Below are 13,224 nucleotides of genomic sequence, written 5' to 3' on the forward strand. Positions count from 1 at the left end.
AAGCAAGAGAAACGAAGGATAAATTTTTCAACCAATGGGCTTGACAGTAAGCCATTTGTTAAGGAAGAACTAAAAAGAGCTCATTTTCTATCTCGCTGTAATGTAGTAGGGCCTGATGACATCTATTATGAAATGATAAAACATCTACCATCATCTTCTACGGATCTCCTTCTCTTAATATACAACAGAATACTTATAGAGGAAGACGTTCCAGATTCTTAGCATTAGTTAGTTGTCACTGTTATCCCAAAACCAGAAAAAGATCCAACTCAATCAAGTAATTACCAACCTATTGCTCTGATTCAGCTGCCTTTATAAGATATTAGAGAAAATAGTTAATGCCAGACTTCTTTATTTAGAAAAAGCAACGATCTTCTCTCCAATACACATTGTGGCTTCTGTAGACATCGTTGAACTTTAAACCATTTGATTTGTTTAGAAACTTGTATAAGTGATGCATTCCTGACTGGTTTCAGTTTTCTTTGATGTGGAAAAAGCTTATGACATAGCTTGGATATATGGCATATTAAAAGACCTGTATAACCTATGAGGACACATTCATGTATTTATTAAAAACTTTCTGTCTGGGTCAACTTTCCAAGTTAGAGTGGGAAGTACACTATTTCAGCCACTGAATTATTATTACGGCTCTGTCTTAAGTGTGAGACTTTTTGCTATCAAATTTAAATGAATCACTGGACAGCTTCCTTTCACTGTAGACAATGCTCTATATTATATGTTGATGACTTCACAATTTACTGTCACTCTTGTAATATGAAGATAATTGAAAGACAACTTCAGCAAGCAATTGATCATGTTTCTCTATGGGTTCTTAGTAATGGGTTCAGATTTTCAACAGAAAAGTGTCTCTGTACACTTCTGTCAAAAACGACCTCTTCATCCAGATCCTAAATTAAGAATGGAATGAACTGTTATTCCAGTATCAACAGAAGTTCTTGCAACTCATCTTTGACAGAAAACTTACATTCCTTGCACATTCTTTCCTCCATGGTTACACAGTGATCAGAATTCATCATAAAAATTATGGAAAAAACTACTGTTAGAGTAAAACTTCAGTTTAATATAATCAAAATAACCAAGAGTGATTATTTTGGTTATATTATGCTGAAGTTTTACTCTAACACGGTAGTTTCCATAATTTTTGAATTCCTTGCATACATTCATCAACTAAGAGAATAGTGCAAGAGAGCATGGAATCGCCTTCACACTCTATCCCTACTGAATGGGGTGCCGATCTAACTTCATTGCTTCATCTTTATCATGCACTTATATGTTCAAAGCTGGATTATGATTCTCAAATGTATGGTTCCGCAAGGCAGAATAAGCTTCGATTGTTGGATCCCATCCATCATTAGGGTATGCGGATAACCACTGGTGTCTTTTGCACACTGCCCACTCCAAGTCTTTATGCTGAAGAAATGAACTGGGTCTATCACTTAAACAGGCAGTTGTTTCTTAATTATGCCCTTAAGATAGTTTCTTCTAGACCATCCTACGTGGACTAGTCTCTTTTCACTGATACATCAGACTGTCATATGTCCTCCTCTTGATATGCATGTTAAAGAGACTATGCAAGCTGTTGGCATGACTGTTGACAGCATTGGCTGAACCAAACATAACAGTATCCCTCCATGGCAGGCTTGCACCCCTTCCTGCAACCTCTCACTTTGTCAACTACAGAAGTCTCATACTCCATCATCTGTCTGCCTACAATTGTTTAATGGTCACAGAGCAGCCCACTCCAATTTCTTGCCCATTTGTATTTATGGCTCAAGAACTGATACCTCTGTTGGCTGTACTGCTGTGTTTCCTGACATTACTGTCTCCAACCATATCCCACCTGATTGCAGTAATTATACTGCATGTGCTGTATGATGTGTTATACCTGTTGTACAAAACAAAAACCCTTCATTTTGATGTTCAGTTGCGCTGGATTCCTAGCCACGTTGGAATTAAAGGAAATCAGACTGGATGCAGCTGCTAGATCAGCTCATACTTTTTCTATGTACTGTTTGACAGACCAACTAATGAAACACATCCTTTTGGGTGTGTATAATGTATGTACCATATACAAAGCTAATTACTCAATGACAGGAAGCATCGATAAGCAAATTATGACATTAAGCATTGACATTCTTGTCATTGTGGAAAAAGAAGAGAAGTTGTTTTTGCTAGGCTCTGCATAGGTCAGTTATCTTACTCATTCTTATTTACTGAGGGCTGATGATCCTCTCATGTGTGAAAAATGCAATATGCATTTGTCTATGTGTCATATTATGGTTGAGTGCCAGCACTTTACATGAGAGAAGAATGAAACTTTTACCTGTCTGGCCAAGCTATATACACTCAGGCAGATGTTATCATGCTCTGACAGATTGCATGATGTTTAACCTTCCACGAAGAATTAATTTGTAGAAACACATTTGACTGTAAGTTTGTTTACATGCAGATACTGCATTGTTTAATTTATGTAGATAAGTTTATATGTTGGTTAGACATACTTCTAATTTTTTTGGAAATTACAATGCAAACTACGTGATTAATTATAAAAACTAACTTTATTACAATTTAAGAATTATTAAAGTTTTTATAATTAATAATTTAGTTTACATTATCACTAAAAAATTAATAGTATTGCTTAATTTAATTTTTATACATATTATTTACTTATTTCTCTCTGACTGTTTATGTATTGCTGTAAACTTTGCTGTAATTTCATTTATATGTAGATACTGCATTTTTGTACATACATATTGTGAGTTTATTTTTGACTATATATGCACTGTTGTAGCCTTTTGACTTTGTGTATTGATGTGACCTTTGCTGTAATTTTGTTTACATGTAGATACTGCATTGCTAAACTTAATTTTTGTGCATGCAGATTGTTTACTAATTTGTCTTTGACTACTTATGTACTGCTGTAACCATTGCTGTAATTTTATTTATATGTATATATATATACTACATTGTTTGGCTTGGTTTTTGTACATGCATATTATTTACAAGTTTGTCTTTGACTATTTATGTATTGTTGTAACCTTCGCTATGGTGCAGTATGACCTTTGCTGTTCTTGTGCCAATAAACCAAATAACCAAACACATTCTTTTGGCTGTGTATAATGCTAAGCATTATGGGAAGGGCAACTACCCAGACCAATTTAGAACTTTATCAGTGGGAGCCAGACTCAGAAGTGGATCTGGTCAGGGTTGAAGTAATGCAGAAGTCATAGATTTACCATATACAAGTAATGAAAAGGTGGCACACCTTATTATTAAAATACTCTGGATCAGAGCTAGTTGTTGAAAGTTTTTCCACTTGGTTATAAATTAAATTAAATATGACTTCTGTATTATTTCAACCTTTATCACTTTTCGGTCTGGCTCCCATTGATGAGACCTCAATAAAGGTGAAACTGGTCTAGGTAGTGGCCCTTCCCATAATGCTTAGCATTATACATACCCAAAATACTAAGGCAATTAATGTGAAGTCATTAGCCTCTATACCCAAGTATCTTAGTTGTGAAAATACTTAATGCACAAACTTTTGTTTGCTTGCACTTCTATAAAGGATAAACCAAGAATATAATTTCTTGGCATTCTTAATTTAAAATATTATATCATGTGACTAATTCTACACTATTCAAAGAATTTTCTGCATAACGTAACTTTCATTAATAAAAATGCCGGCCTGGTTGGCCAAGTGGTTAGCGTACATCTGCTCTCCAGCCAAAAGGCTGTGGGTTCGAAGCCCGCCATGAATGTTTGTGATTGTCTGTGAAAATACTAGTGGTGGTGGTAGATGGCATTGGTGTAGATGATGAAGGTAGTTGCAGTTGGTGGAGACGGAGAGTTGTAGAGTAGGTGTCCTCCCTCAGTGAGTCTTTGGACTCCCTGGAGGTACAACACCTCCAGTTCTAAACTGTTCTGAACTGTTCAGTTATTCTAGTTCATATAACTGAACAGTTCACACTGATTGATTATATTAATGTGAATTCTTCTGTTATCTGGTGACATTTAATACTCAGTGATGTTAATGAGATTAACAGCAGCAGTGACATCATTTATAGTATTTCTTCCGTATTGCAGAAATCCAGCTTCATTTTTCAGTAGTGAAAATATTAACTGTTATTCCATAAAGTAAAAACCATCACTTTTCATTCTAGTGTTCTACAGAAAAATAGGATGGATACATATTGGTGGGTTTATCAATAATTTTTTAAAGCCAAGCCACATAAAGGCTTTCAAAACATTTGAAAGCATTTATGATATGGTTTGATTTAAAATTCTCAATGAAGCATAAAACACCCAGTCTAAAAAAACAACCTAGCATTTTTAGTGGGAGAAAAATACTCGCACCAATAACAGAAAGCTACTAAGAAAGTCAAGCACATTACCAAACACTTTTAAACTTAGCTGTTTAGAGTTTCCACTTCATGTCCAAATGAGAGTTATTTGAATTAATTTAGTTTTTAAAATTTATTTTTATTCATTTACACATTCATCTTTATTCAGCTAGTTAATTACAGTGTGTTTTAATACTTTCCAAAAAATATTTTAGAGAGGAAACGGAAAGAAGCAGTTATTGCTGCCAACAATTTGACCTCTGCTCTTGTGGATCACTTGAATGTTGGGTATGTAGTAAAATCATAAGTATATCAGTTAATATAAGAAGAGTTATGACTTATTAATAATAAGTCATTTTTTTTTTTTTTAAATTTTACTGAAGATGTTTTATGAGGTGTAAGATGAAATATTTGTAATATATTAGTTGTGCTGTGGTTTGTGTTTCTTTACATTGATAGATATCCCACTGGTTTTATTACACCATAGGTTCAGAAGTAATGTTTGAAACAAAAGAGAACTTTTTTAATGGTAATATAGGTGATGTATATTAATGCCAAAAAAGTTCAAAGGTTTAAGTTATCCCAAAAGATCTTTGTAATTGTGGCAAGAAATAATCAAGTTAAGTTCTATTGCCATTTACTCATCAAAAGATCTAGAAATAGCACTATGTAAAGGTCTCGAACTGAACTCATTCACTGTTGGGCACTTGCTATCCACTTGAACATCCCTTGTATATACTACTCACAATGCAAAAAAAAAAAAAAAAAAGATTGCATTTTGGTCTTGCTTGCCCACAACATCCTAATACAGCTTGTGGGCATGATTATGTGTTCTCTCTTCACCTGCTTCCTGTGTGATATTTTCTGTACATCTCTTTGATAAGCTTCTCTCACCAAGTAAAGCCTTAATCATATTATCACCTATCCTCATGCTTTACATCCCACAGTTCTGCTATAATTGAGTCATTGCTTTTGGGTCTTCTCGTTATCTCCTAGATATGAGTGGCCAGATCTGCACATAGTTCAGATATGTCCTGACCAGTGTTTTATATAAAAGCACACAATCACCTTCCTATTCTGAGGAAGAATAGGAAGGTGATTGAAGTTTTCTGCCCATATAGTAAACAGATTACTATATAGTAATCATTTTGTATGTCCAGAGTACAAAAGTTTGCATTAGTGAAACCTAACAGACATCCCCACTATCCCAGCCTATTCAAATCCTACAAGGATGTTTTCTCATCAGAATTCTATGCTTTCACTTTCTCCAGTTTTGTCATCCATTTGCAAACATCCAAAATATCTCTTCAAATCTTGGACTATACTCGCACCTTATAAACAATGGTGGTCTTAAAGTAGATTTTGTGATACCTCAGTATTTTTCCTCTTTGGAGAGCTTTTAATTTTAATTTGGAGAGGATTTTAATCTCAGGAGAAATTATTTCCCTTCCATGCACAACTTGCTGTTATGTCAACTGTTCCTATATCTAAGAGCTACTAATCTGTCTATTTTTCTTCTCCCCAATTTCAGTATACCAGTTTGTGATATAGGAAATTCATATACAGTAATATTCTACATAATTCAAGAATATTACTGTATATCTCATCTTCTTTATACCCTCTTTTACCTTGCGGTGTCGAGGGTTTATTACTGTATACGAATTTCCTATATCCAGTGCAGTTACCGTCTTAATATATAAGGTAACTAGCAATTGAAACAAGACCACCCATTTAACAAACCTATGCTATCTTCTGTAGAGATCTTATTTTCATCATCAGTCTAGTCCTGCATTTTAACTAGACTCCCTAGCATTAACTACTATCCTTGAAACTGCACTGGCTGATTGTTCAACATTAATGTTTTGGGTTCCTACTCCTCTTTATGTAGGTAGTGTTATCATTCTCCATCCTAACCCCCTTTCATTCTCTGGTAATTTTCTTGTAAGACTGTTATTGAATAATCAGGTTAAGGTTAGTTTCTTTTCACATTTCTTTAATACATGTGACATCCAATCTGGTCCTACAGCCTTATCAACCTTAAGCTTGATTAATATTTCAAACACTGTGTGTGTGTGCGCGTGTGCTGCTTTCAATCTCTTGTATCCATGTGTTAAGACTTAAGGTGCTGGGAGGAACTGATGTTGGAGACTTAATGGAGTAAAATAGCATTGGGAAAGGATTAAAAACAATACTTAATTCTAATATTTCTTATAATTCACAAACACATTTTTAGGGAGTACAATACAAAACTAGTAACATGCACAAAGACAACACAAAAGAAATTGAAACATATATGGAGGACTAGAGTTCTAACTAGGTGAAGTGACCCCTCTGTTGGTACGTGTTGGAGGCCTCAGATATAAACTGGGATCACAAAGTATTAGTGCTTCCTAGATTTTGTGAGTTTTTATTCATCCATATTTATTCAAGTTAGGCAGATTTCTGACAACAGCTACAGATTCTAAAAACAGTCTTTCTCTTCTAATTTTGTTGTGGTGAAGCATGGTGATTTGCTTCCAGTTGGTTCTATGAGGTGGTATCTAGGGCTTGATCTGCAAGGCCCGACTGATATAAAAGATGTAGAAGAACATTAAAAAATTACATTGCAATCAGGACTATAGTTAGTCGATCAAGCCTTGTAGGTTGTGCTGTGGATACTGCTCATAGAATCAGCTGGAAGAAAACCACCATGCTTCATCACAGCAAAATTGGAAGAGAAAGATTGTTTTTAGAATCTGTAGTTGTCCTCAGAAATCTAGCTACATAAAACTTCACAAAATTGGGGAACTTAGTCCCACCTAGTTAGGACTCTAATATTTTGTCCCTGCTTTTCACTTAGTTTTGTATTGCCTTTCTGTGTGTTATAAGTTTTGTATTATACCCCCTGACGGTGTCTTAGTGATAGACAAAATAGCTTTTCTCAGTACTGTTTTACGCCATTAAACTGTAAGCATGAGTTCGGTCTCCTCTCTTCTTTCACTGTTGTGCTCAGTGCTGTTCTCCTTTCCTCTGCATGACATATACAATATCCTCTGCTGCTGCTAGTCTAGCACTGTCTCCAGCAGCCAGGGTATTCTCCCTTATCTTTTCTTTTAATAGCCACAGAGCTTAAGAACCCTACCTACACTGATATCCAAAAGCTAAGGACAAACTACATTTTACCTGTATATGAAAACATTTTCATGACTACAGCCAAATGTGGATATAAATTTATTGCCAGCATATTAACAAATTTTATTACACAAAAATGTGTTATAAATTTCATCTCAGCTCAGGTGTACCATTAAGTGGCCGACGTCCCGATACAGTAACCTAAAATGGGTGTGCTACAGCAGTAATTACTTTAATTTGTACTCAATGGAATATGTGAAAAGTTGAGAAAGAATTATTACATTTTTTTTTCCTCCTCAGAACATTTAAAACCTACATATTTTCTCAGTTGCTATCATGCTATAAGACATCACTGGCCCTATTTATCCACCAATATTATGGAACCAATCTAAATTCAGAAAAATCCAGATTTTATGATTTTGAATGTTTTTTACCCTAAACTTTTGTTTATAATGTCACTTTTTTTTCCACAAGTAATTCAAGATGAGCTGTAGCGCTTTTGGTTTTGACAATGCCCTTTGGTTGAAAGACCTGGGTTCTGTTCCTGTCTAGGACATGAAGAAATAGATTGAAATGGAATGAATGGATTGATACTGTACGGGGTACAGCATGGCTTTGTGAAGGGTAGATCATGCCTCAGTAACTTGCTCAAGTTTTATAACACAGTGACGGCTGAACTGGATAAGGGTAATGGGTTTACAGTGATACTGCTGGACCTGGATAAGCCTTTGACAGGATACCACATGGAATTCTAATCCGTAAACTGCAACATATGGGAATAGATATAGGGTTGGTGAGATGGATAGGTGGGTGGTTGATGGAGAGATATCAGAGAGTAGTTTATTCAGGAGTAGAATCCAAAAGACGGCCTGTGACTAGTGGTATGCCACGGGGTTCTGTTCTTGGACCACTGCTGTTTAATTTGTTCATTAATGATATAGGGAAGGATCTAAGCGGAATGGTTCATTTGTTCGCTGATGATGCAAAGTTGGGTAGGGCAATAGTGAATGCAGAAGATGTCAAAATCTTGCAGGATGATTTGGATAGATTGGAGTTCTGGGCTAAGGAGAATGGATGTCAATTTAATGTGACACAATGTAAGGTTATGCATTTTGGGGTGAAAAGATTTACAGCAGTATACCACACTCTGTACTCCAGGAGATTGATGAGACCAGGGACTTGGGAGTGTTGGTGGATAGGGAGATGAAGTTTAGGGGATATTGCAAAAGTGGCTAAATTAGCTCATCAAATCACTTGGTTGCTGAAAAATACTTTGACGAGCAGTGACAAGCAAGTTATTGTTCCTCTGTACTGAGCCTTGATAAGACCTCATCTCAACAACTGTCCCCAGATTTGGTCACCTAGGTTTCTTCTTGATGGGGAGGAGGTGGAGAGGATTCAGAGGCGAGTGACCAAGATGATAGCAGGTCTATGGAATGAACATTATGAGAACAGGTTGAAGATTTGTGGGTTGCAGAAATTGGTTGATAGGCGGAAAAGGGGAGTATGATTGAGACATTCAAATTGCTGAAAGTTTTCTATAGGATTAATTCAGAGGATATTTTTGAGATCAGGACCAGTGGTGGGAGAACTAGGAGACATCTATGGAAGCTGAGCAAGGGTGTTAGAGCTGAGTTCTTTACTTATTAGAATGGTAAATGAGTGGCATAAGCTGCCAGAGTCTGTTGTGGGTGCTATGACAGTGAATGAGTTCAAGGCAAGGTATGATAGTGTTAGATCCTGAATGGAGAGCATTGTTAAATAGTAAAGTCTATTGTTATATCGTAATTCTATCTTATTATACATTAATTTACTGTTTCTTGAATCTATCCTTTTGCTTACTTAAAACCTTGTACAATCAAAATCCTACCGGCTACTCTATTGTTATGTCACTGCTTTCTCTATATTATATCTTGTTCTACCTCTATAATAACTCTCCTAATCTACTGTCGTGCCCTTAAGATATTAATTCAGATCTATCTCCTCTTCAGATATTGGCAAAATTTATATTTTGTTGCGCCAGCCAATATCCTATAACAGAAGAGACTCTTGTTCAGGGAAATATTTCTAAATTCTAAAGGGATACACACAGTTATTTTATCTCACGCTAGCGCTGTGCAGATTCAGTTAGCAGTCGTAGACCGAACCTCACTTAAGCAATTATATCTAAATTCCTTACCGCCGAAAATATTCTATTTTATAAGTGGTGGTTTGAATACGTAATCAGGCATAAACTCAGGTATAAGGTACAAAACATGTTTATTGGAAAAACATAAAACATTTACAGCTATGCAAGTTAAAATACTCAATGGATCAAAATTCACTCTAAGTTAAGGGTTATACTAAATCACAATGAATCAGAGTAAGTTAAATCCTTCAATTATGAAAGGATAAGATTAGGTTTAAGCATAATACTACTACTATATAATTCCTTTCACACAAGTTATTCACAGAATACGCATTGAACACTTTCATTAATACTCTATCAATAATTATCTTAATTCTAAATTTCATTTAAGCAAGTCTAGCCATTGACTAATTACTGCCTATTAACAACTCTTCTTTGTTCCACAAGGGCTTAATTAATTCAGTCAAATTCTCACTAAAAGTTCTCTACTAGTGTCCTTTAGTTACAATGCACACAAATTTCTTGTTCTTCTAAACGAATCTTAACATAGAACGAAAACTTTTACATTACCGGATCTTTTCAGATTTCATGCCGCCATCTCATGTAGGTCTGGATTACCTTACTGCATATTCTTCAGCCGTCTTTGCACCTGGTGATGTACTACGCTTTTTCTTCTAATCGTTTCCGACTGTTGCGTGCTGTCTACCGCTCCGCAGGAAACTTTCTCCAATGGGACATTCTGCTAAGGCTCAATTCCACGTAGGCCGTCATATCGCGATCAGCTCCGCTTGAAAATCTTCAAGCATTCTCAAGAAAAGAACCTGCCGTCCGTCATTACCGTAGTCGACCCACTGCTCTCTCACGAATCCTCCGACAAACTCCCCCTAAAACTCGAATCCGGCACCCGAAGATCAAAAGGTCAAAAAGCCTCCTAAAACGGCATGCTTCGTTTTTTATTCGCCCTATTCGGGCGCCCTCTATTCGATGTGGTTTTTACCTTACCCACGAACCCCATCGTTCATGCCCCTTGGGTGATCCTACACTCTCCCTAACATTCTTCATAACAGAGCGGCTACCTAGAATACATTATTCTAGGTAGCCGCTCTGACGTCATTTTTCCACGTAGGTATAGCCTCCATCGTTACGCTCAACTCGTACAGATTATACGCAATTATTCCGGATTACTACTTATAATTTTTCTCAGAATTTCGCAACGTACTGGACAGCTTACATGGGAATTACAAATAACCTAACAATAACTCTCACTATATGGCACACATGGACTACACATTATTACAAAACATAAAACAATACTTCATAATTATTAGCTGATGTGCAGATATCTCCTTAGTAGTAGTTACCATGTTAAATCCTGAATAAAGAATTTACTTGTAAAGCTCTCCATTCAGGATCTAACAATAGATACTGTGAGAATGTAGAATAGTTGTGTGGACATGATGTTTAGGGCCTCCCTCAATGAGTCTAAGGACTCCCTGGAGTCACCCGTAGTAATAGTAATAATAGGGCTTTTCAATTCAAAGTGAGTTAGCCAGTCTCATAAGGAGGTGGCAGAATGTTTCCTCCCAGAAACTCGGGTTTTTTCATCCTGCAAAACAGGCAAATTGGCCAGAATAAAAACATTTGACAACCACAATACACTATGCAGATAGGATTAACCACTCTACCAAAGCATTAATTAGCTTTCAAACAAGCCAAGTGACAGCTGGGGTAGGCCATTGAGTCTAACATGCCAGGGAAATAGGTTATTCGAGAATTATGCAATCATTATGACCATCCAACATGTTTCTGGCTAACCAGACTGCAGATCATCCAGAAACAAGCTGGTGGTGGTATTCTGGTATGAGGATTGTTCTTATGGATATCCCTGGGTCCTCTCATCCTATTGAACGCATCTTGACTGCAAATTCTTAGCTGGGATTGTTTTTGACCAGGTATTACCTTACGCAGTAATATTGTATCCTAATGGACCTGGACTCTTCCAGTAAGACAATGCCCAGTATCACAAGCCTCACATTGTGCCAATATATTTCAAAGAGCATATCCAAGCTTTCCGTGTGCTCCCCTGGCTGCCTAATTCTCCTGATTTGAATCTCATTGAACATTTGTGGAAATATGTGGTACATAAATTAAAGATACCAAGAAATTATATACTTGGTTTAATCCTTTATTCAAGTGTATGCAAACAAAGTTTGTGCCTGAAGTATTTTCAGGACTGGGGCAACTCGTATAAAGAAGCACTACCCAGACTGGTTTCAACTTTTTATTGAGATCTTTTCAGTGGGAGCCAGACCCAGAGGTGATACTAAGGTTGAAGTAATGCAGAAGTCATATTGTCATATACAAGTTGCCAAAAGGTGTCGCACCTTATTATTAAATTACTCTGGATTAGAGAAAGTTATTCACTGGTTCAATAGCAGTGTCTTGCTTCATCACTAACCTTCAGGACATTATTCTATTTGGCTCAGAATACCTAATGTGGTCTAGTGGAGTTAATGCCAAGATATCTCAGCCAGAGGAGGCCCAACATGCTGCTAGGTAGGTGGTCATTCATAAACAATGATAAATGTTATGTATCACTGATAAAATGTGATTTTTCATTTTCATATCTTAGATTCAGAAATGCATTTTATATATATAATTTTTTTTTTTTTTTCCCACACACATAATTTAGAAACATTTTTCCCAAATATGTGGAACTTCTTCAGGCAATCAAGTGGGACTGTCTCCATTTACTACCTAAAAGTTAACATATTTGCTTTAACATTGGTAGTTAGGGTAGTAATAAGCCATAGTGTCTACATGGTTAGCTGAGTGGCTATGCATTTCGCAACCATATGCCTGGGAAAGGAGTGTCCTGGGTTCAATTCCTGTTGCTGACGTGAGGAGCTTAGGTTCTTTCTCAGACATAGTCAAGTTAGCTGGTCTTGTGCATGGACTGCAGGGTTTTTCTCCCCAGTTTATCTGGGGTTTTTCCTCCCGCAAGCAGGCAAACCGACCCTGTGAACACGCGCATCTACAGACATAGGACACACCAGGAGGCATAGGGCTAGCCACCATATCCTCGGGATGGGTACGGCTTGAAAGGGCTTAGGATAGCTCCATAACAGGCCAGTAGGCCTAATACGAAAAAGGAAGAAGAAATGAGCCATAGTGTTAGCAAAAGCTTATAAATTAACTAGGTCTGAGATTGAACAGGCAACTATGATATATTAGGTAACTCACACTCTGCTATGCTGAACTATTCTTTCCAGCCTCAGCTTACTCCTTACTCCTATAACATCCCTTGGCCATAGAGACATACTTAGTCGCTTGCATCCTTCAGAAGAGAATCTCCATACAGGACAGCATCGCTCTTCATGTTCTGCCTTCCTTTTTGCTCCCCTCACACTTTCACCTACAAGTGTCCTCTTTAGTCATCCTATTTCGCTGTGTCCTCTCATTTGTTCTTTAGTCAACTTTTTTATGATTTCCACCCATGAAAGTAAACCTATAGTGCATCAGTAATAACTTCTTTTCTGGTAATTCATTGCTTATCTCATGGCAGAGGACTTCCTCTTGTCAGATTTCTTTCAGTAACAGTGTACCTCAGGGCTCTGTGTT

At 36.7% G+C, this 13,224-nt stretch overlaps 1 protein-coding gene across 1 annotated transcript in view; it reads left to right on the forward strand.

The window, feature by feature from the left end:
* Blos1 (biogenesis of lysosome-related organelles complex 1 subunit 1) overlaps positions 1-13,224 on the forward strand; it is a 41,630-nt gene that overhangs the window by 9,248 nt on the left and 19,158 nt on the right. The window contains exon 2 of the mRNA XM_090411910.1: positions 4,580-4,652. Within this exon, the coding sequence (XP_090268036.1) occupies positions 4,580-4,652 (73 nt within the window). The remainder of the gene's footprint in view (positions 1-4,579; positions 4,653-13,224) is intronic.

Source organism: Typopeltis vanoorti, chromosome 22 (genome assembly GCF_054136105.1).
Source record: "Typopeltis vanoorti isolate ZY-2024b chromosome 22, IOZ_Tvanoo_1.0, whole genome shotgun sequence".
NCBI lineage: Eukaryota > Metazoa > Arthropoda > Arachnida > Uropygi > Thelyphonidae > Typopeltis > Typopeltis vanoorti.